This window comes from Barbus barbus (genome assembly GCF_936440315.1).
Source record: "Barbus barbus genome assembly, chromosome: 11".
NCBI lineage: Eukaryota > Metazoa > Chordata > Actinopteri > Cypriniformes > Cyprinidae > Barbus > Barbus barbus.
In genome coordinates, this window is record NC_136739.1 from 17787668 (window position 1) to 17808847 (window position 21180).

General features: G+C 48.4%; 1 protein-coding gene across 1 annotated transcript in view; it reads left to right on the plus strand.

Annotated features, from left to right (window-relative positions):
* Positions 1 to 4464: 4464 nt before the first annotated feature.
* Positions 4465 to 21180, plus strand: part of LOC306877412 (collagen alpha-3(VI) chain-like) — a gene marked incomplete at its 5' end in the record, with an annotated part of 72803 nt that continues 56087 nt past the window's right edge. Inside the window, 7 exon segments of the mRNA XM_079429188.1 lie at positions 4465 to 4966; positions 5565 to 6179; positions 6283 to 6345; positions 11937 to 12551; positions 12655 to 12717; positions 18586 to 19200; positions 19304 to 19366. Coding sequence (XP_079285314.1) covers positions 4465 to 4966; positions 5565 to 6179; positions 6283 to 6345; positions 11937 to 12551; positions 12655 to 12717; positions 18586 to 19200; positions 19304 to 19366 — 2536 coding nt within the window.

The window sequence follows — 21180 nt, forward strand, 5'->3', positions numbered from 1 at the left end:
AATAATGTCACTATAATCAGATTGAGGTGTCACAAGCATTGTTACAGCAGAATGGGTGAGTGGGTCACATTTGCTAATCAAGCCAGACTTGAAACGGACACCATTCTGAGTAATATCAGGATCGCCACTGAACGTTTTAAACGTCTCCAGTAGTCGTTCTGAAAATGTAGCTGGATGCTCCCCTTTCCTCATTTGAATTTCATATATTTTATCCCAGTTAACTGACATCACGCCTAAGATTTCAAGCAATGCCTGTTTCCTCTCTGACTTATTTGCAGTTCTGTTCTTTACTTTCTGAGCTAAGGCTCCAGACAAAGTGTCAGGTACGCACATTCTTAACAAAACGCATGCATCGCCATCTGTAAATTTGTAAACCTCAGCATATTCTTCCAATTTTTAAAAAAAATCTAATGGATCTCGCTTAGCAGGGTCAAATTTTCCAATGTTGTTGATCACAGCTTCCAGTTCATTTGGATTAAACCCTCTTACCATAGTAGAGGTCATTGGTTCTTCTCCTTCCTCACTAGTACGCATAGTTGTAGTAGCATGAACTGGTGCCATAGGGAATCTACCTGTGCAGTCAGAATTCTGAGAGCTGAATGACTCAGAATCTCTTTCCCAACTCTCCTCTTCCTGCAAATCTAGCATTTCTGGAATTGGATTGCATAGCGTGACCCCTAACGGTGTCTTATGTTTCTTAGTTGTGCCATTCTTTATCATAAACTGACAAGCAATCTTTGCTTCCTCCAACTCATTGGACAACGCTTCTACAGAGGATCTAAGCATGTTATTGTTAGTTGTAAGACGTGTGATCTCATTCTGCATCCTAATCTTTTCTTCTTTCCATATTGTTTCACTTGCATGGTAATTTTTAGTAGATATTACTCCTAAACACAGTCGCTCATTTTCAGCCTCTTGCTCATCTACTCTCCTCTTAGTTACTTTGTACGATGCAAAAACAGCTTGAAGTGCATTGACAATTTTTCCTTTTTTGTTCTTAGGCATTTTTGGATAGTTTTCAAATTTAGAGATGGCCCATTCATATGGTTTATCAATAATCTTCTCTATTCCATCAAACATTCCCTAAGTGCCATGTTTAGCGATGTATTTAACAATAATTTCTTCCATTTTCAAAACCTTATTGAACTACGTATGGTAATTCAAATATTTTGTTCTCACTCTTTTTTTTCTTTTTAAATGACTACACTTTATCTTTAAGATATCTGTTCGTCTATTTATTCACAGTTCCTGTGCTTTGGACGCAAATGAATAAAACAGCCACACTACGTCGGGCTTTTAAACCAACATTTTCACTTCTTTGCACATGGCCACACTCCGTCGGGCCTTAAACTTCACTACACTAAACTGTTAAAAATGCAACACTGTCACAGTACGTCGGACAACTACACTACTTCGGGTTTATGTTATATTTTTAAAACAGTTTACTTAGCCACAGTACATCGGGCAAATCAACACTATAACACACGACAGTTATGAAATTATTTTGTGACCACACTGCGTCGGGTCAGTTCAGTTACTTTAGAATTTCATCAGAACTATCACAACTTCACAGTCAGTTTCAATTACGTTAGAAACTTAAACTCTGTTTCAGTTACTTTAGAAACAATAGGTCTAATACAGTTCTGCTACCACACTACGTCGGGCTGATTCAATTACTTTAGAATCTTAACAGAATTATAACACACCAACACCAAGTTTCAGTTACTTTAGAAACTTTGACTTAAGCACTTTGCTTCAGTTACTTTAGAAACAACAATTCCAATACAACTCTGCCACCACACTGCTTCGGGTTGATTCAGTTCCGTTAGAATCTTAAACAGAATTAGTAAAGAATAGGCTTAAGAACTCCTCCTGCTGATACTGACTAAACTAGACTGTCTTCTGTCCTTAAAATTTTCTTTTCTAGATTTTTTTAAAACGAGGGGGTTCCCTGACAAAAACAGCATATAAGAAAGAAACCGCTTTTCTTACCTTTCTCCGCCTTTTTGTTTTTCCGGAAAACCTCCTGGCTGGCTCGCCAATGTAAGAAAAAGTGATGAGGACTTTGCAGATCTTGATGAAGAAGTTTTATTGCAGCATAGCAGTGACAAAGTACATGTAGTACCTTGGGTTCATCGGAGTCGGAATGAGCCCAGAACATCATAAGTTCTAACCTTTTATACATTTCCAGTTTGCTACCCTACATGTAAATGAAGTTGCTCCTTTTGTAACAGTTGTAGTCTGTATGTTAATTACGTTCTGACACCCCTTTTGTCTGAGGTGGTTCTCAGTGTCCCACACCTGCTCTCATTTTACAATTGGTCACCTTTTGCTTAAGATGTGATCATCCCAAATGGTCTACAAACAACTGTTGACTTTCTTATTCTCTATAATAATTAAGCCATTTTGGGAAATGAGCATGATCAAACATATTGCGGAGTGGAAGCTGGGTCGAGGCAGACTATAGATTCTTACAACACTCTGAAGGTTAATAAACGTTTTCGACATTAATTGGCGTTAATGGTGCAATAATCCACATAGAGGCCAACAGAGACCGTGTTTCTGTGGTACAGTACAGTAGAGATGCTGAGGTCCATTTCTATCTGAACAGCTACACGACAAAGGAAGAAGATCTTGACCGTGTCAGAGGCCTGAACCACAAAGGAGGCAGACCCCTCAACACGGGGGCAGCTATCCAATATGTCAGAGACAATGTCTTTACTGACTCCTCCGGCAGCAGGCGGCTGGAGGGTGTTCCGCAGATACTGGTTTTGCTTTGCGGGGGAATGTCATCTAACAGTGTTGATGCAGCAGCCTCCTCTCTGAAAGAGCTTGGCGTTTTGACCTTTGCAATAGGATCGAGGGGCTCCGATAGCAGAGAATTGCAGAAAGTTTCATATGACACCAATTATGCTCTGACCATATCCGACTTCAGGGAGCTTCCAAATGTCCAAGAGCAGCTGCTGGCCTCTGTCCAGGCTGTTCCAATTCCCATCACTCCAATTTCACCAACAATCACTGGTATGTGTATTGTAGAGCTTTACAGTATGCTGTCTCATCTTTCTAATTGATGTGTGTTTTTCCATCATTTAGTGCACAATCTTAATGCTTGTTAGCAAAAGCCTAGAAACGTCCCAATAGCAGACTTTAACATGCCTATTCCTTCAGAGTATATCAGATGTTGAGTTGTCACATGACTTTGTGCTCCATTTCCATATCCATAGCTGAGCAAAGGAGGTTTAGGAGGGATGTAGTGTTCCTGATGGATGGTTCAGATGGCACTAGGAGATCTTTCACTGCAATGCGTGACTTTGTTGAAAGGATGGTGGAGAGACTGAATGTGTCTGAGAACAGAGACCGTGTATCAGTGGTTCAATACAGCAGAGATCCAAAGGCCCATTTCTATCTTAACACTTACTCAAAAAAAAGGAAGACATTCTTGAAACAATCAGTGGTCTGAGGCACAAAGGAGGTCCTTACCTCAACACTGGAGCAGCTCTGCAGTATGTGAGGGATAACATCTTCACAGTTTCTTCTGGCAGAAGACTTGTAGAAGGTGTGCCTCAGTTACTCATTCTGCTGAGTGGTGGAAGGTCATTTGATAATGTTGACACACCGGCCTCATCCCTGAAGGAGCTGGGAGTGCTTGTCTTTGGGAAAGGGTCAAGAGGCTCAGACAGCAGTGAACTCCAGAGGATCTCTCATGAGCCTAGTTATGCACTCTCAGTGAGTGACTTTGCTGACCTTCCCAGTGTCCAACAGCAGCTTTTCACTAACATTAATACAGTACTTGTAGAGCGCAGGCCCATCAATACTACAATAATAGGTAAGAAATTTACAAATCAGTTTTGCCTCTGGGGCTTAAGGCCCATTCTACTAGAAGTATTGCGGCCTCCAAGGCCTTTCTGGCAGGGGTTCCCATGCAGGATATCTGCAATGCTGCTGGTTGGTCCACGCCCCTCACCTTTGTTCGGTTTTACGACCTTGATCTTAGGGCCACTCCCGGCTCCTCTGTTCTCTCGCCCTCGTTGTGCTCCCAGTGATACACACAGGGCAGGTATTTTGGAAGTCTGGAGGCGTGGGTATCTCGTTCCCCTAGCGCTTCGACGCAGCTCGAGTTCCTGGAAGGGAACGTCTCGGTTATGTATGTAACCCCGGTTCCCTGAAGGGAACGAGACGCTGCGTCTCGAAGCCATACTTCCTGTATCCCTGCGGGCGGTTGCTTCATTCCTGGAAGCAAACGCCGGCTCCACCGCACGTGCTTATATGCTTTCCGGTCAGTGACGTCACCCGCCTATGACGTCTCGCCCTTCCATTGGACACGTTACACTCTGGTTCAGAGCGCGGTCACGCTGTGGGCGTTCCCCTAGCGCTTCGACGCAGCTTCTCGTTACCTTCAGGGAACCGGGGTTACATACGTAACCGAGACGATCTTTCACTGCAATGCGTGACTTTGTTGAAAGGATGGTGGAGAGACTGAATGTGTCTGCGAACAGGAACCGTGTATCAGTGGTTCAATACAGCAGAGATCCAGAGGCCCATTTCTATCTTAACAGGTACTCAAAAAAGGAAGACATTCTTGAAACAATCAGGGGTCTGAGGCACAAAGGAGGTCCTTACCTCAACACTGGAGCAGCTCTGCAGTATGTGAGGGATAACATCTTCACAGTTTCTTCTGGCAGCAGACTTGTAGAAGGTGTGCCTCAGTTACTCATTCTGCTGAGTGGTGGAAGGTCATTTGATAATGTTGACACACCGGCCTCATCCCTGAAGGAGCTGGGAGTACTTGTCTTTGGGATAGGGTCAAGAGGCTCAGACAGCAGGGAACTCCAGAGGATCTCTCATGAGCCTAGTTATGCACTCTCAGTGAGTGACTTTGCTGACCTTCCCAGTGTCCAACAGCAGCTTTTCACTAACATTAATACAGTACTTGTAGAGCGCACGCCCATCACTACTACCATAATAGGTAAGAAATTTACAAATCAGTTTTGCTGTAGTTCCTTTTAGGTAAACTTTTTATATATATATATTATGCTTTACCATGCTAAAACCACGAATGTTATTTAAAAGTTTGTGGCTTGTTAAGGTGAGGTGTACTGTTCTCTTTTGTTCAACCAAATGAGCAAAAATTTCTAGTCTTTCACTAATGGAGGGTCCAACATCTTATCTGTTGACCATAATATCATAGAAACTATGGTATGGAGCATTACACAGCCTCCTTGCAGCACCTTGACAACCACCCTGCTAATGTATGACCTTAGTGAACATATGAAAATGTGCTTCATTTAGAACATTAAATGTCCTGATACCAATGAGTATTGTATAGCAAATTTTACATGCATTTCTTTATTCATAACTTTTCTTCCTTTAATATGCACAGAGGTTTGTAGTTGTATAAATATTTCCATTATTTTTAGTGCTTTTTGAGAGATCAGATTTTATATTAAATGTGTGTAGACCAGTGTTGCTCAGTCATGCTTTACATGATATGTATATAATAATTGTCCATAAATGTTTGTTTGTTCATTTATTTAGCCTGTTTTATTTTCTCTGATTTCCCCTAGGTCCTCAGCTCCCACAGGCCAAGGCTGCTGATATTGTGTTTTTGGTTGATGGCTCAATCAATCTTGGCAGGGACAATTTTAAAGAGGTCATGGAATTTATTCTTAATTTAATTGACTTGTTCTTCACTGAGAGAGACAATTTTCAGATTGGTCTAGCACATTATGCTACAGATGTGACCGATGTATTCTACCTGAATACTTACAAAAATAAGGATGACATTATTAATGCCATAACTCGAGCCGAGTACAAGGGAGGTCGGGAAATTAAAACAGGCAATGCCATTCGCCATGTTCAGAAAACACACTTTATCAAAGAAAGAGGCAGTCGGAAGGATGCGGGAATTCCACAGATCCTGATGGTTGTCACTGGTGGACGGTCAAGGGATGACAGCAAATCAGCGGCACTAGCTCTCAAAGACAGTGGTGTGCGCATCTATGCTGTTGGGGTGGGTGATATTGAGGACGAGCTCAATAATTTGGGCAGTGAAGCTACTACAGTGGCCCGAGTCAGCACCTTCCAAGAGCTCTCTGAACTGAATGAGCAGATTTTGGAAACACTGGATGATGAGGTGAAAGTAATAGGACTGTGCACTGGAGTAAAGAATGCCACAAGAGGTTTGTTTTTTTTAGGTTTTTTATAAAGTGAAAGTACATTTTAATTGCTCTAAACAGAGCTTTACTCTCAATTTGTATTAATTCTTAATTTTGTTTCTTACAGAATGCAAGTTGGATGTTCTTGTGGGGTTTGATGTGATCACTACAACTTCACCAACTGTAACCGGTATGTGCATGGCAGAACTTTATAGTACGCTGTGTCTCGTCTTTCTACTTAAGGCACTTCCTTTTTTCTTTTCTCTTTTTTTTTACCTTTTTTATTTGTGAGCATTGGGAATGTTAGGCAGAGCTTAGACTGTTAATCAGGTGGTAAACTCATATGACACTGTAAGAAAAAGTGATGAGGACTTTGCAGATCTTGATGAAGAAGTATTATTGCAGCATAGAAGTGACAAAGTACATGGAAAAAGTACCTTGTACCTTGCATCCAAAGTACCTTGGAGGCCGCCACACCTCGGGTCGAGTGTGCTCTGACTCCCAGCGGCAGGGGAAGGTCAGAGGTCTCGTACGCCAAATTGATGGCATCCACTATCCACCTGCTAAGAGTGGGCTTCGAAGCTGGAAGACCCTTCTTAGGTGGACCAAAGCACACGAGCAATTGGTCCGTCTTTCTCCACAGCAGCTCTGTGGATGTAAGCGTCCAGTGCTCGCACTGGACACATACAGTTGTGCCTTTCCTGGTCGGGCTCCCTGAAGGGAGGAGGACAGAAGGCCTGGAGTACGACCGGCTGTGGTACGACCGTCAGAACCTTCGGTATGTACCCCGCACGGGGGTAGAGGAAGACTTTCGCCGAACCGGGCGCAAAGTCGATATGCGAAGGGGCCACAGATAGGGCCTGAAGGTCACTCACCCTCCTCAGAGAGGTGATAGCCAACAGAAAGATGGTCTTGATCGTGAGGAGTCTATCAGTTATCTATAGGCTCAAAGGGTGCTCTGCCCAGAGCCTCTAGTACCACAGCCAGGTCCCACGTGGGGACATGGGGTCGTACCGGTGGCCTCAGCCTCAGCGCACCGCGGAGGAAACGTGTAGTAGGGGGTGTCTGCCCACTGACTGGCCACCACTAAGGGCGTGGTACGAAGAGATAGCTGCCACGTAGACCTTAATAGTGGAGTGGGTTAACCCTGCGGAGAAGCGGGCCTGCAGGAACTCCAGAACTGTGTGAATCGGGCAGTTGACTGGGTCGAGCTGGCGGTCCCCGCACCATGAAGTGAAGAGTTTCCACTTCAAGGCGTACAGTTTCCTCGTGAAGGGAGCTCTGGATTGGAGGATGGTCTCGACAACCTCGGTTGACAGACCGGAAGCTATGAGTTGTGCCCCCTCAGGGGCCACACCCACAGCCTCCACCATTCCGGGTGGGGGTGCACAAGGGTGCCCCCGGCCTGTGAGAGGAGATCGCTCCTGATCGGTACCGGCCACGGGGTGCCGTCGAGGAGAGAAATCAGATCCGAGAACCATACTCGGCCCGGCCAGAACGGCGCTACTAACAGTAGGCTGACCGCGTCCCGGCGCACTCTCGCCAAAACTCCCGGGAGCAGACGAAGCCTCGGCCAGGTCTGTACCATAGCATCCAGTCCCAGAGGCGCTGGAGGAGCTAGAGAGAACCAAAGGGGACATTGTGCCGACTCTCGAGTCGCAAAGAGGTCCACCTGTGCTTGGCCAGAAACCTTCCAAATCTGCTTCACCACCTGGGGGTGAAGCATCCATTCCCCGGGCCTCGGCCCCTGTCTCGACAGGACGTCTGCTCCGACGTTGCGATACCCAGGAATGTGCACAGCTCTCAAAGATAGGAGCTTGCCCTGGGACCACACAAGGATCTGGTGTGCCAGCTTGTACAAGGGGCGCGACCGCAGACCTCCTTGGTGGTTGATGTAAGAGACCACTGCCGTGCTGTCGGTGCGGACCAGCACGTGGCGATCTCTCAGGTCTGGGAGGAAGTGCTTGAGAGCACAGAACACAGCTAGGATCTCTAGCCAGTTGATATGCCACGTCAGGTGGCGACCACTCCACAGACCGCGGGCAGGGTGGCCACTCATGACCGCACCCCAACCAGTGAGGGAAGCGTCCGTCGCTAGCGAGACGCGGCGACAAGGAGCTCCCAGCACAGGGCCCTGGGACAAGAACCAGGGTTTAAGGCACGGATGCAGCGCCATGACACCTTGACAGCGCGGAGCGAGTTTCCCCTCAGGGAGACCCCCCTGGTCTTGAGCCACCACTGTAGGGGCCTCATGTACAGCAGGCCAGAAGGAATCACGCTGGACGCAGCTGCCATGAGCCCAAGCAGCCCCTGAAACTGCTTGACAGTGAATGGCTGGCCCTCTCGCACTCTCCTGACTGCCGTGAGGATCGACTCGATCCGAGCAGGGGTCAAACGAGCCTGCATCGTGGTCGAATCCCACACCACGCCTAGATAAGTGGTTCTCTGAACTGGAGAAAGCACACTCTTCTTGGCGTTTAGTCTTAACCCCAAATCTTTCATGTGGGCAAGAACGACATCTCGATGCCGAACTGCCAACTGCTCTGGTTGAGCAAGAATCAACCAATCATCAATGTAATTTAGTATGCGGATGCCTTGCAGTCGCAACGGGACCAGGGCCGCATCCACACACTTGGTGAAAGTGCGGGGTGAGAGTGCTAGGCCGAAGGGAAGAACCCGATATTGGTACGCTTTGCCCCCGAAAGCGAACCTCAGGAAGTTCCTGTGAGAGGGAAGGATGGACACATGGAAATAGGCGTCTTTGAGGTCTATCGTGACAATCCAGTCCTCGGACCTGATTTGAGACATGATCTGCTTGACTGTCAGCATCTTGAACTTCAGCGGTCTGACTGAGAGGTTCAAGAGACGCAAGTCCAGTATGGGCCTCAGCCCTCCATCCCTCTTCGGAACAATGAAGTACCGGCTGTAGAAGCCGGTGTACACTTCGTGAGGTGGAACCAGCTCTATGGCTTCCTTTTTCAGCAAAGTGTTGACTTCCTGTTCCAGGACCAGAGCCTGCTCGGGGCGGACCGTAGTCACACAGACCCCGTTGAACCGCGGGGGCGGCCCATCGAACTGGATGGAATAACCAGCCTCTATCGTCTGCAGGACCCAGAGAGACACGTTCGGCAGCCGTTGCCAGGCTGCCAAACGATCTACTAAGGGAATCAGTCTCTCGAGACTGACCTCTGGTGTTAGAGAAGCGGCCAGACCGCTGCCTCGCTGCGGCGCACCAACAGGAGACGCGTAATCTGGCGGCTGAGGCGAGTTTCTCAGTCCCGCTGAAATCACAGGCCGAAGAACCTGAGAGCAACGCAAATCCCTGGAGGGCACCTGAGGGGAAACGGTCACCGTGTGCCATGGTGTAAGCCGCTCCACCCCAGTAGGGGTCGCCCTCCGCGGTCCTGGGGCTCGCCCGTCAGGACCTGTTGCGCGAGGAGCTGGTATGCGGAGGAGGCTGCGCCCGCCCGGCAGCCGCCTCACATAACCTCTGCCCACAACCCGGGCACGAGCCTTTAAATGACGATGCCGCAGAGGGAGACAGATAGCTAGCAAGCGTCTGTTCAATCCGCGGCATCGCCGTGAACCCGCGCTCATTCAGTTCCCGCGGGAACGAATGGCCGGGATGAGAGGTTTCACCCGCGATCTCGACACCTCGGTGAGGAGATCGGGAAAATGGAAGGCTCGTGCGAGGAAGTGGCTCCTAAAACTGGGGCGAAAAAGGTGGCGAAACCTCATCAATGCTCGTCACATCAATCTCCTCGGAGGAAAAAGACGAAGCGTTGAGCCCTCGTCTCGGGGGGAAGATACCGCTTCCAAACCGTGAGACGGGGCGCCAGATCTGGCGAATATGGGAGGAGATAGGGAAATGCCCATCTGACTCTCGCCAGCCAGATCAGCCTTTTTTTCCGAGCCCCATGAGCGCAGCTGCCGACCGGCTTTATTTGTGTCTGTACAAACACTGGAGCTTACAAAGCTCATCGATGCCTTCCTCATCCACCTCCTCGGAGGAAGACAGGCAGGGCGTCGCGCCCTTTCTCTGTGGGAAGAGAACCGCTTCCAAGCACAGAGAGCGGGCGCTGGATCTGATGATCCATATGCGAGCCGTGCGAGCTCAGCCACCGCTCTGATTTTGCAAAAGCGGGACCGACAGCGCGCTTGGAGAGCTCGCTATTACATTGGAGCGACGGAGGCGGCGAAAACCTCGTCAACGCTCGTCTCATCAACCTCCTCGGAGGAAGAGAGATGCAGCGTCGAGCCCTCGTCTCTGGGGAAAGAGAACCGCTTCCCCACCGAGAGACGGGGCGCCAGATCTGGCGGATACGGGAGGAGATAGAGACATACCCGTCTCACTCCCGCCAGCCAGATCAGCCTGCGAGCCCCACGAGTGTAGCAGCCGCTCTGCCTCGGCAGCAGCGGGGCCAACACCGCGTGGGGAGCCGCTCACAGTGCAGGCACTCGGCTCCCTCGAGAGCCGGTGCCGCACCCAAGCAGACCACGCACAGATTGTGTGTGTGTCCCCACTCGTGATGTAACGAGGGCAAGGACTAACACACCACCTGAAACGCGATCTGGGATCGCCCCTCGTCTTTGCCTAGCTTAGGCATCTTCTCCTTTGTTTCTGAGACAAACAACACCAAATAGGACTTACAAGACAGAGAATCAGACTGACAACACACAGAGCGCTTGCTGAATGACAAAAAGCTGACGCGGGCTCCGCCGCACGTGCTTATATACTTCCTGGTCGTGACGTCACCCCACCCGTGACGCCTCGCCCATCCATTAGACTGGTTGTATACAATATTCAGAGTGCCGGTTACGCTGATGGCGTTCCCATAGCGTCTCCGGACGCAGCTCAATGTTCCTGGAAGGGAACATCTTCACAGTTTCTTCTGGCAGCAGACTTGTAGAAGGTGTGCCTCAGTTACTCATTCTGCTGAGTGGTGGAAGGTCATTTGATAATGTTGACACACCGGCCTCATCCCTGAAGGAGCTGGGAGTGCTTGTCTTTGGGATAGGGTCAAGAGGCTCAGACAGCAGGGAACTCCAGAGGATCTCTCATGAGCCTAGTTATGCACTCTCAGTGAGTGACTTTGCTGACCTTCCCAGTGTCCAACAGCAGCTTTTCACTAACATTAATACAGTACTTGTAGAGCGCACGCCCATCACTACTACAATAATAGGTAAGAAATTTACAAATCAGTTTTGCTGTAGTTCCTTTTAGGTAAACTTTTTTTATATATATATTATGCTTTACCATGCTAAAACCACGAATGTTATTTAAAAGTTTGTGGCTTGTTAAGGAGAGGTGTACTGTTCTCTTTTGTTCAATCAAATGAGCAAAAATTTCTAGTCTTTCACTAATGGAGGGTCCAACATCGTATCTGTTGACCATAATATCATAGAAACTATGGTATGGAGCATTACACAGCCTCCTTGCAGCACCTTGACAACCACCCTGCTAATGTATGACCTTAGTGAACACATGAAAATGTGCTTCATTTAGAACACTAAATGTCCTGATACCAATGAGTATTGTATAGCAAATTTTACATGCATTTCTTTATCCATACCTTTTCTTCCTTTAATATGCACAGAGGTTTGTAGTTGTCTAAATATTTCCATTATTTTTAGTGCTTTTTGAGAGATCAGATTTTATATTAAATGTGTGTAGACCAGTGTTGCTCAGTCATGCTTTACATGATGTGTATATAATAATAGGCCATAAATGTTTGTTTGTTCATTTATTTAGCCTGTTTTATTTTCTCTGATTTCCCCTAGGTCCTCGGCTCCCACAGGCCAAGGCTGCTGATATTGTGTTTTTGGTTGATGGCTCAATCAATCTTGGCAGGGACAATTTTAAAGAGGTCATGGAATTTATTCTTAATTTAATTGACTTGTTCTTCACTGAGAGAGACAATCTTCAGATTGGTCTAGCACATTATGCTACAGATGTGACCGATGTATTCTACCTGAATACTTACAAAAATAAGGATGACATTATTAATGCCATAACTGGAGCCGAGTACAAGGGAGGTCGGGAAATTAAAACAGGCAATGCCATTCGCCATGTTCAGAAAACACACTTTATCAAAGAAAGAGGCAGTCGGAAGGATGCGGGAATTCCACAGATCCTGATGGTTGTCACTGGTGGACGGTCAAGGGATGACAGCAAATCAGCGGCACTAGCTCTCAAAGACAGTGGTGTGCGCATCTATGCTGTTGGGGTGGGTGATATTGAGGACGAGCTCAATAATTTGGGCAGTGAAGCTACTACAGTGGCCCGAGTCAGCACCTTCCAAGAGCTCTCTGAACTGAATGAGCAGATTTTGGAAACACTGGATGATGAGGTGAAAGTAATAGGACTGTGCACTGGAGTAAAGAATGCCACAAGAGGTTTGTTTTTTTTAGGTTTTTTATAAAGTGAAAGTACATTTTAATTGCTCTAAACAGAGCTTTACTCTCAATTTGTATTAATTCTTAATTTTGTTTCTTACAGAATGCAAGTTGGATGTTCTTGTGGGGTTTGATGTGATCACTACAACTTCACCAACTGTAACCGGTATGTGCATGGCAGAACTTTATAGTACGCTGTGTCTCGTCTTTCTACTTAAGGCACTTCCTTTTTTCTTTTCTCTTTTTTTTTACCTTTTTTATTTGTGAGCATTGGGAATGTTAGGCAGAGCTTAGACTGTTAATCAGGTGGTAAACTCATATGACACTGTAAGAAAAAGTGATGAGGACTTTGCAGATCTTGATGAAGAAGTATTATTGCAGCATAGAAGTGACAAAGTACATGGAAAAAGTACCTTGTACCTTGCATCCAAAGTACCTTGGAGGCCGCCACACCTCGGGTCGAGTGTGCTCTGACTCCCAGCGGCAGGGGAAGGTCAGAGGTCTCGTACGCCAAATTGATGGCATCCACTATCCACCTGCTAAGAGTGGGCTTCGAAGCTGGAAGACCCTTCTTAGGTGGACCAAAGCACACGAGCAATTGGTCCGTCTTTCTCCACAGCAGCTCTGTGGATGTAAGCGTCCAGTGCTCGCACTGGACACATACAGTTGTGCCTTTCCTGGTCGGGCTCCCTGAAGGGAGGAGGACAGAAGGCCTGGAGTACGACCGGCTGTGGTACGACCGTCAGAACCTTCGGTATGTACCCCGCACGGGGGTAGAGGAAGACTTTCGCCGAACCGGGCGCAAAGTCGATATGCGAAGGGGCCACAGATAGGGCCTGAAGGTCACTCACCCTCCTCAGAGAGGTGATAGCCAACAGAAAGATGGTCTTGATCGTGAGGAGTCTATCAGTTATCTATAGGCTCAAAGGGTGCTCTGCCCAGAGCCTCTAGTACCACAGCCAGGTCCCACGTGGGGACATGGGGTCGTACCGGTGGCCTCAGCCTCAGCGCACCGCGGAGGAAACGTGTAGTAGGGGGTGTCTGCCCACTGACTGGCCACCACTAAGGGCGTGGTACGAAGAGATAGCTGCCACGTAGACCTTAATAGTGGAGTGGGTTAACCCTGCGGAGAAGCGGGCCTGCAGGAACTCCAGAACTGTGTGAATCGGGCAGTTGACTGGGTCGAGCTGGCGGTCCCCGCACCATGAAGTGAAGAGTTTCCACTTCAAGGCGTACAGTTTCCTCGTGAAGGGAGCTCTGGATTGGAGGATGGTCTCGACAACCTCGGTTGACAGACCGGAAGCTATGAGTTGTGCCCCCTCAGGGGCCACACCCACAGCCTCCACCATTCCGGGTGGGGGTGCACAAGGGTGCCCCCGGCCTGTGAGAGGAGATCGCTCCTGATCGGTACCGGCCACGGGGTGCCGTCGAGGAGAGAAATCAAATCCGAGAACCATACTCGGCCCGGCCAGAACGGCGCTACTAACAGTAGGCTGACCGCGTCCCGGCGCACTCTCGCCAAAACTCCCGGGAGCAGACGAAGCCTCGGCCAGGTCTGTACCATAGCATCCAGTCCCAGAGGCGCTGGAGGAGCTAGAGAGAACCAAAGGGGACATTGTGCCGACTCTCGAGTCGCAAAGAGGTCCACCTGTGCTTGGCCAGAAACCTTCCAAATCTGCTTCACCACCTGGGGGTGAAGCATCCATTCCCCGGGCCTCGGCCCCTGTCTCGACAGGACGTCTGCTCCGACGTTGCGATACCCAGGAATGTGCACAGCTCTCAAAGATAGGAGCTTGCCCTGGGACCACACAAGGATCTGGTGTGCCAGCTTGTACAAGGGGCGCGACCGCAGACCTCCTTGGTGGTTGATGTAAGAGACCACTGCCGTGCTGTCGGTGCGGACCAGCACGTGGCGATCTCTCAGGTCTGGGAGGAAGTGCTTGAGAGCACAGAACACAGCTAGGATCTCTAGCCAGTTGATATGCCACGTCAGGTGGCGACCACTCCACAGACCGCGGGCAGGGTGGCCACTCATGACCGCACCCCAACCAGTGAGGGAAGCGTCCGTCGCTAGCGAGACGCGGCGACAAGGAGCTCCCAGCACAGGGCCCTGGGACAAGAACCAGGGTTTAAGGCACGGATGCAGCGCCATGACACCTTGACAGCGCGGAGCGAGTTTCCCCTCAGGGAGACCCCCCTGGTCTTGAGCCACCACTGTAGGGGCCTCATGTACAGCAGGCCAGAAGGAATCACGCTGGACGCAGCTGCCATGAGCCCAAGCAGCCCCTGAAACTGCTTGACAGTGAATGGCTGGCCCTCTCGCACTCTCCTGACTGCCGTGAGGATCGACTCGATCCGAGCAGGGGTCAAACGAGCCTGCATCGTGGTCGAATCCCACACCACGCCTAGATAAGTGGTTCTCTGAACTGGAGAAAGCACACTCTTCTTGGCGTTTAGTCTTAACCCCAAATCTTTCATGTGGGCAAGAACGACATCTCGATGCCGAACTGCCAACTGCTCTGGTTGAGCAAGAATCAACCAATCATCAATGTAATTTAGTATGCGGATGCCTTGCAGTCGCAACGGGACCAGGGCCGCATCCACACACTTGGTGAAAGTGCGGGGTGAGAGTGCTAGGCCGAAGGGAAGAACCCGATATTGGTACGCTTTGCCCCCGAAAGCGAACCTCAGGAAGTTCCTGTGAGAGGGAAGGATGGACACATGGAAATAGGCGTCTTTGAGGTCTATCGTGACAATCCAGTCCTCGGACCTGATTTGAGACATGATCTGCTTGACTGTCAGCATCTTGAACTTCAGCGGTCTGACTGAGAGGTTCAAGAGACGCAAGTCCAGTATGGGCCTCAGCCCTCCATCCCTCTTCGGAACAATGAAGTACCGGCTGTAGAAGCCGGTGTACACTTCGTGAGGTGGAACCAGCTCTATGGCTTCCTTTTTCAGCAAAGTGTTGACTTCCTGTTCCAGGACCAGAGCCTGCTCGGGGCGGACCGTAGTCACACAGACCCCGTTGAACCGCGGGGGCGGCCCATCGAACTGGATGGAATAACCAGCCTCTATCGTCTGCAGGACCCAGAGAGACACGTTCGGCAGCCGTTGCCAGGCTGCCAAACGATCTACTAAGGGAATCAGTCTCTCGAGACTGACCTCTGGTGTTAGAGAAGCGGCCAGACCGCTGTCTTGCTGCGGCGCACCAACAGGAGACGCGTAATCTGGCGGCTGAGGTGAGTTCCTCAGGCCCGCTGAAGTCACAGGCGGTAGAACCTCAGAATAACACTCGCTGGGACCTGCTGTGCCCTGGAACTGCAGGGTTGGCAGACAAATCCCCGGAGGGCACCGAGGGGAGACGGTCACCGTGAGCCGCGGTGTAAGCCGCTCCACCCCAGTAGGGGTCGTCCTCCGTAGTCCTGGGGCTCACCCGTCAGGACATCGTCAGAGAAGCGGCCAGACCGCTGCCTCGCTGCGGCGCACCAACAGGAGACGCGTAATCTGGCGGCTGAGGCGAGTTTCTCAGTCCCGCTGAAATCACAGGCGGAAGAACCTGAGAGCAACGCAAATCCCTGGAGGGCACCTGAGGGGAAACGGTCACCGTGTGCCATGGTGTAAGCCGCTCCACCCCAGTAGGGGTCGCCCTCCGCAGTCCTGGGGCTCGCCCGTCAGGACCTGTTGCGCGAGGAGCTGGTATGCGGAGGAGGCTGCGCCCGCCCGGCAGCCGCCTCACATAACCTCTGCCCACAACCCGGGCACGAGCCTTTAAATGACGATGCCGCAGAGGGAGACAGATAGCTAGCAAGCGTCTGTTCAATCCGCGGCATCGCCGTGAACCCGCGCTCATTCAGTTCCCGCGGGAACGAATGGCCGGGATGAGAGGTTTCACCCGCGATCTCGACACCTCGGTGAGGAGATCGGGAAAATGGAAGGCTCGTGCGAGGAAGTGGCTCCTAAAACTGGGGCGAAAAAGGTGGCGAAACCTCATCAATGCTCGTCACATCAATCTCCTCGGAGGAAAAAGACGAAGCGTTGAGCCCTCGTCTCGGGGGGAAGATACCGCTTCCAAACCGTGAGACGGGGCGCCAGATCTGGCGAATATGGGAGGAGATAGGGAAATGCCCATCTGACTCTCGCCAGCCAGATCAGCCTTTTTTTCCGAGCCCCATGAGCGCAGCTGCCGACCGGCTTTATTTGTGTCTGTACAAACACTGGAGCTTACAAAGCTCATCGATGCCTTCCTCATCCACCTCCTCGGAGGAAGACAGGCAGGGCGTCGCGCCCTTTCTCTGTGGGAAGAGAACCGCTTCCAAGCACAGAGAGCGGGCGCTGGATCTGATGATCCATATGCGAGCCGTGCGAGCTCAGCCACCGCTCTGATTTTGCAAAAGCGGGACCGACAGCGCGCTTGGAGAGCTCGCTATTACATTGGAGCGACGGAGGCGGCGAAAACCTCGTCAACGCTCGTCTCATCAACCTCCTCGGAGGAAGAGAGATGCAGCGTCGAGCCCTCGTCTCTGGGGAAAGAGAACCGCTTCCCCACCGAGAGACGGGGCGCCAGATCTGGCGGATACGGGAGGAGATAGAGACATACCCGTCTCACTCCCGCCAGCCAGATCAGCCTGCGAGCCCCACGAGTGTAGCAGCCGCTCTGCCTCGGCAGCAGCGGGGCCAACACCGCGTGGGGAGCCGCTCACAGTGCAGGCACTCGGCTCCCTCGAGAGCCGGTGCCGCACCCAAGCAGACCACGCACAGATTGTGTGTGTGTCCCCACTCGTGATGTAACGAGGGCAAGGACTAACACACCACCTGAAACGCGATCTGGGATCGCCCCTCGTCTTTGCCTAGCTTAGGCATCTTCTCCTTTGTTTCTGAGACAAACAACACCAAATAGGACTTACAAGACAGAGAATCAGACTGACAACACACAGAGCGCTTGCTGAATGACAAAAAGCTGACGCGGGCTCCGCCGCACGTGCTTATATACTTCCTGGTCGTGACGTCACCCCACCCGTGACGCCTCGCCCATCCATTAGACTGGTTGTATACAATATTCAGAGTGCCGGTTACGCTGATGGCGTTCCCATAGCGTCTCCGGACGCAGCTCGATGTTCCTGGAAGGGAACATCTTCACAGTTTCTTCTGGCAGCAGACTTGTAGAAGGTGTGCCTCAGTTACTCATTCTGCTGAGTGGTGGAAGGTCATTTGATAATGTTGACACACCGGCCTCATCCCTGAAGGAGCTGGGAGTGCTTGTCTTTGGGATAGGGTCAAGAGGCTCAGACAGCAGGGAACTCCAGAGGATCTCTCATGAGCCTAGTTATGCACTCTCAGTGAGTGACTTTGCTGACCTTCCCAGTGTCCAACAGCAGCTTTTCACTAACATTAATACAGTACTTGTAGAGCGCACGCCCATCACTACTACAATAATAGGTAAGAAATTTACAAATCAGTTTTGCTGTAGTTCCTTTTAGGTAAACTTTTTTTATATATATATTATGCTTTACCATGCTAAAACCACGAATGTTATTTAAAAGTTTGTGGCTTGTTAAGGAGAGGTGTACTGTTCTCTTTTGTTCAATCAAATGAGCAAAAATTTCTAGTCTTTCACTAATGGAGGGTCCAACATCGTATCTGTTGACCATAATATCATAGAAACTATGGTATGGAGCATTACACAGCCTCCTTGCAGCACCTTGACAACCACCCTGCTAATGTATGACCTTAGTGAACACATGAAAATGTGCTTCATTTAGAACACTAAATGTCCTGATACCAATGAGTATTGTATAGCAAATTTTACATGCATTTCTTTATCCATACCTTTTCTTCCTTTAATATGCACAGAGGTTTGTAGTTGTCTAAATATTTCCATTATTTTTAGTGCTTTTTGAGAGATCAGATTTTATATTAAATGTGTGTAGACCAGTGTTGCTCAGTCATGCTTTACATGATGTGTATATAATAATAGGCCATAAATGTTTGTTTGTTCATTTATTTAGCCTGTTTTATTTTCTCTGATTTCCCCTAGGTCCTCGGCTCCCACAGGCCAAGGCTGCTGATATTGTGTTTTTGGTTGATGGCTCAATCAATCTTGGCAGGGACAATTTTAAAGAGGTCATGGAATTTATTCTTAATTTAATTGACTTGTTCTTCACTGAGAGAGACAATCTTCAGATTGGTCTAGCACATTATGCTACAGATGTGACCGATGTATTCTACCTGAATACTTACAAAAATAAGGATGACATTATTAATGCCATAACTGGAGCCGAGTACAAGGGAGGTCGGGAAATTAAAACAGGCAATGCCATTCGCCATGTTCAGAAAACACACTTTATCAAAGAAAGAGGCAGTCGGAAGGATGCGGGAATTCCACAGATCCTGATGGTTGTCACTGGTGGACGGTCAAGGGATGACAGCAAATCAGCGGCACTAGCTCTCAAAGACAGTGGTGTGCGCATCTATGCTGTTGGGGTGGGTGATATTGAGGACGAGCTCAATAATTTGGGCAGTGAAGCTACTACAGTGGCCCGAGTCAGCACCTTCCAAGAGCTCTCTGAACTGAATGAGCAGATTTTGGAAACACTGGATGATGAGGTGAAAGTAATAGGACTGTGCACTGGAGTAAAGAATGCCACAAGAGGTTTGTTTTTTTTAGGTTTTTTATAAAGTGAAAGTACATTTTAATTGCTCTAAACAGAGCTTTACTCTCAATTTGTATTAATTCTTAATTTTGTTTCTTACAGAATGCAAGTTGGATGTTCTTGTGGGGTTTGATGTGATCACTACAACTTCACCAACTGTAACCGGTATGTGCATGGCAGAACTTTATAGTACGCTGTGTCTCGTCTTTCTACTTAAGGCACTTCCTTTTTTCTTTTCTCTTTTTTTTTACCTTTTTTATTTGTGAGCATTGGGAATGTTAGGCAGAGCTTAGACTGTTAATCAGGTGGTAAACTCATATGACACTGTAAGAAAAAGTGACGAGGACTTTGCAGATCTTGATGAAGAAGTATTATTGCAGCATAGAAGTGACAAAGTACATGTAGTACCTTGGGTTCATCGGAGTCGGAATGAGCCCAGAACATCATAAGTTCTAACCTTTTATACATTTCCAGTTTACTACCCTACATGTAAATGAAGTTGCTCCTTTTGTAACAGTTGTAGTCTGTATGTTAATTACGTTCTGACACCCCTTTTGTCTGAGGTGGTTCTCAGTGTCCCACACCTGCTCTCATTTTACAATTGGTCACCTTTTGCTCAGGATGTGATCATCCCAAATGGTCTACAAACAACTGTTGACTTTCTTATTCTCTATAATAATTAAGCCATTTTGGGAAATGAGCATGATCAAACATATTGCGGAGTGGAAGCTGGGTCGAGGCAGACTATAGATTCTTACAACACTCTGAAGGTTAATAAACGTTTTCGACATTAATTGGCGTTAATGGTGCTGTTTTTTCCCCGTCCTAGCTGTTTACACCACGCCCCGAAAGGACGTAGTGTTTCTTCTGGACAGTTCAGATGGCACTAGGAATTCATTCCCAGCTATGCTGGGTCGAGGCAGACTATAGATTCTTACAGTCCCCTCATCACCTCATGCACACTGGTTATCGCTCCATCCAATCAGGCAAAATTTATCATAGATACTTTTCTCAAATTTGGCAAAATTACATACAAACATTTTTGGGGGGGTTTGGGAGAGGAGCACTTGAGAACCACAACAGCAAAAGGAATTTTCTAAATGTACTAAACATTATGACAGTACAAACATAGACAAAAGCCAGAGGAGCAAAAACATCAATCAACAGGCATCGTGCGTGTGTGTGTGTGTGTGCTGTTTTCTTCACGTGTGTTCTGTCCCTTTTATCAATGTGAACATCCTTTGTCCACATGTGTGTATTCAATAGACAATCCTGTATTTGAGTATGCATATATGTGTGTCTTTCTAGTGTCATGTGTAGTGAGTCTGTGTCTTTGTGCATTTCTTTGTGTGGGTATGTCCTTTGCCCACACGTTTTCCATCTTGGTGGAACAACTGCTGTCCATAGTCTCTGAAATGGTTTTATCTCGCCTGGTTTCTCTTTTCCATTTTTTTTATTATTTTCACTTTGAAAAAGTCCTTCTAGAAGAAGCAGTCATTGCTGTTGTTGCAGTTTGTGAACTTCCATCAGGCCCATCCATCCCATGGTGGGTCTCAGAGTTCTGAATCTTGAAGGTCTGGAAATCTCTGGATTTCTGGTTCTGATGATCACTCTGTTCTTTAAGAAGTCTTTTTCTTGTGGAAGTCCCCTGGCTCCACTAGTTCTGCTGGCCTTCTTGTCCTTCAGATGACCGAATCATCATTCTCCTGGAGGTTACACCTGTCAAGCAAACATCTCAATGCTTATACCTGAAACAAGATCGAAAAGAAGTCGCTGCCCCTCTTTCCCCCACAAGAATCTTTTCACATTTAAAACATCATTGTTACAGAAATTTAATCACAGAATGCAATTAAATCATTCCTCATACATTATATTTAAATATCAATGCCATTAACACATTTCTTATAAATTATAAAGAATCACCAATATCAATGCCATTAACACATTTCTTATAAATTATAAAGAATCAAGAATCACCC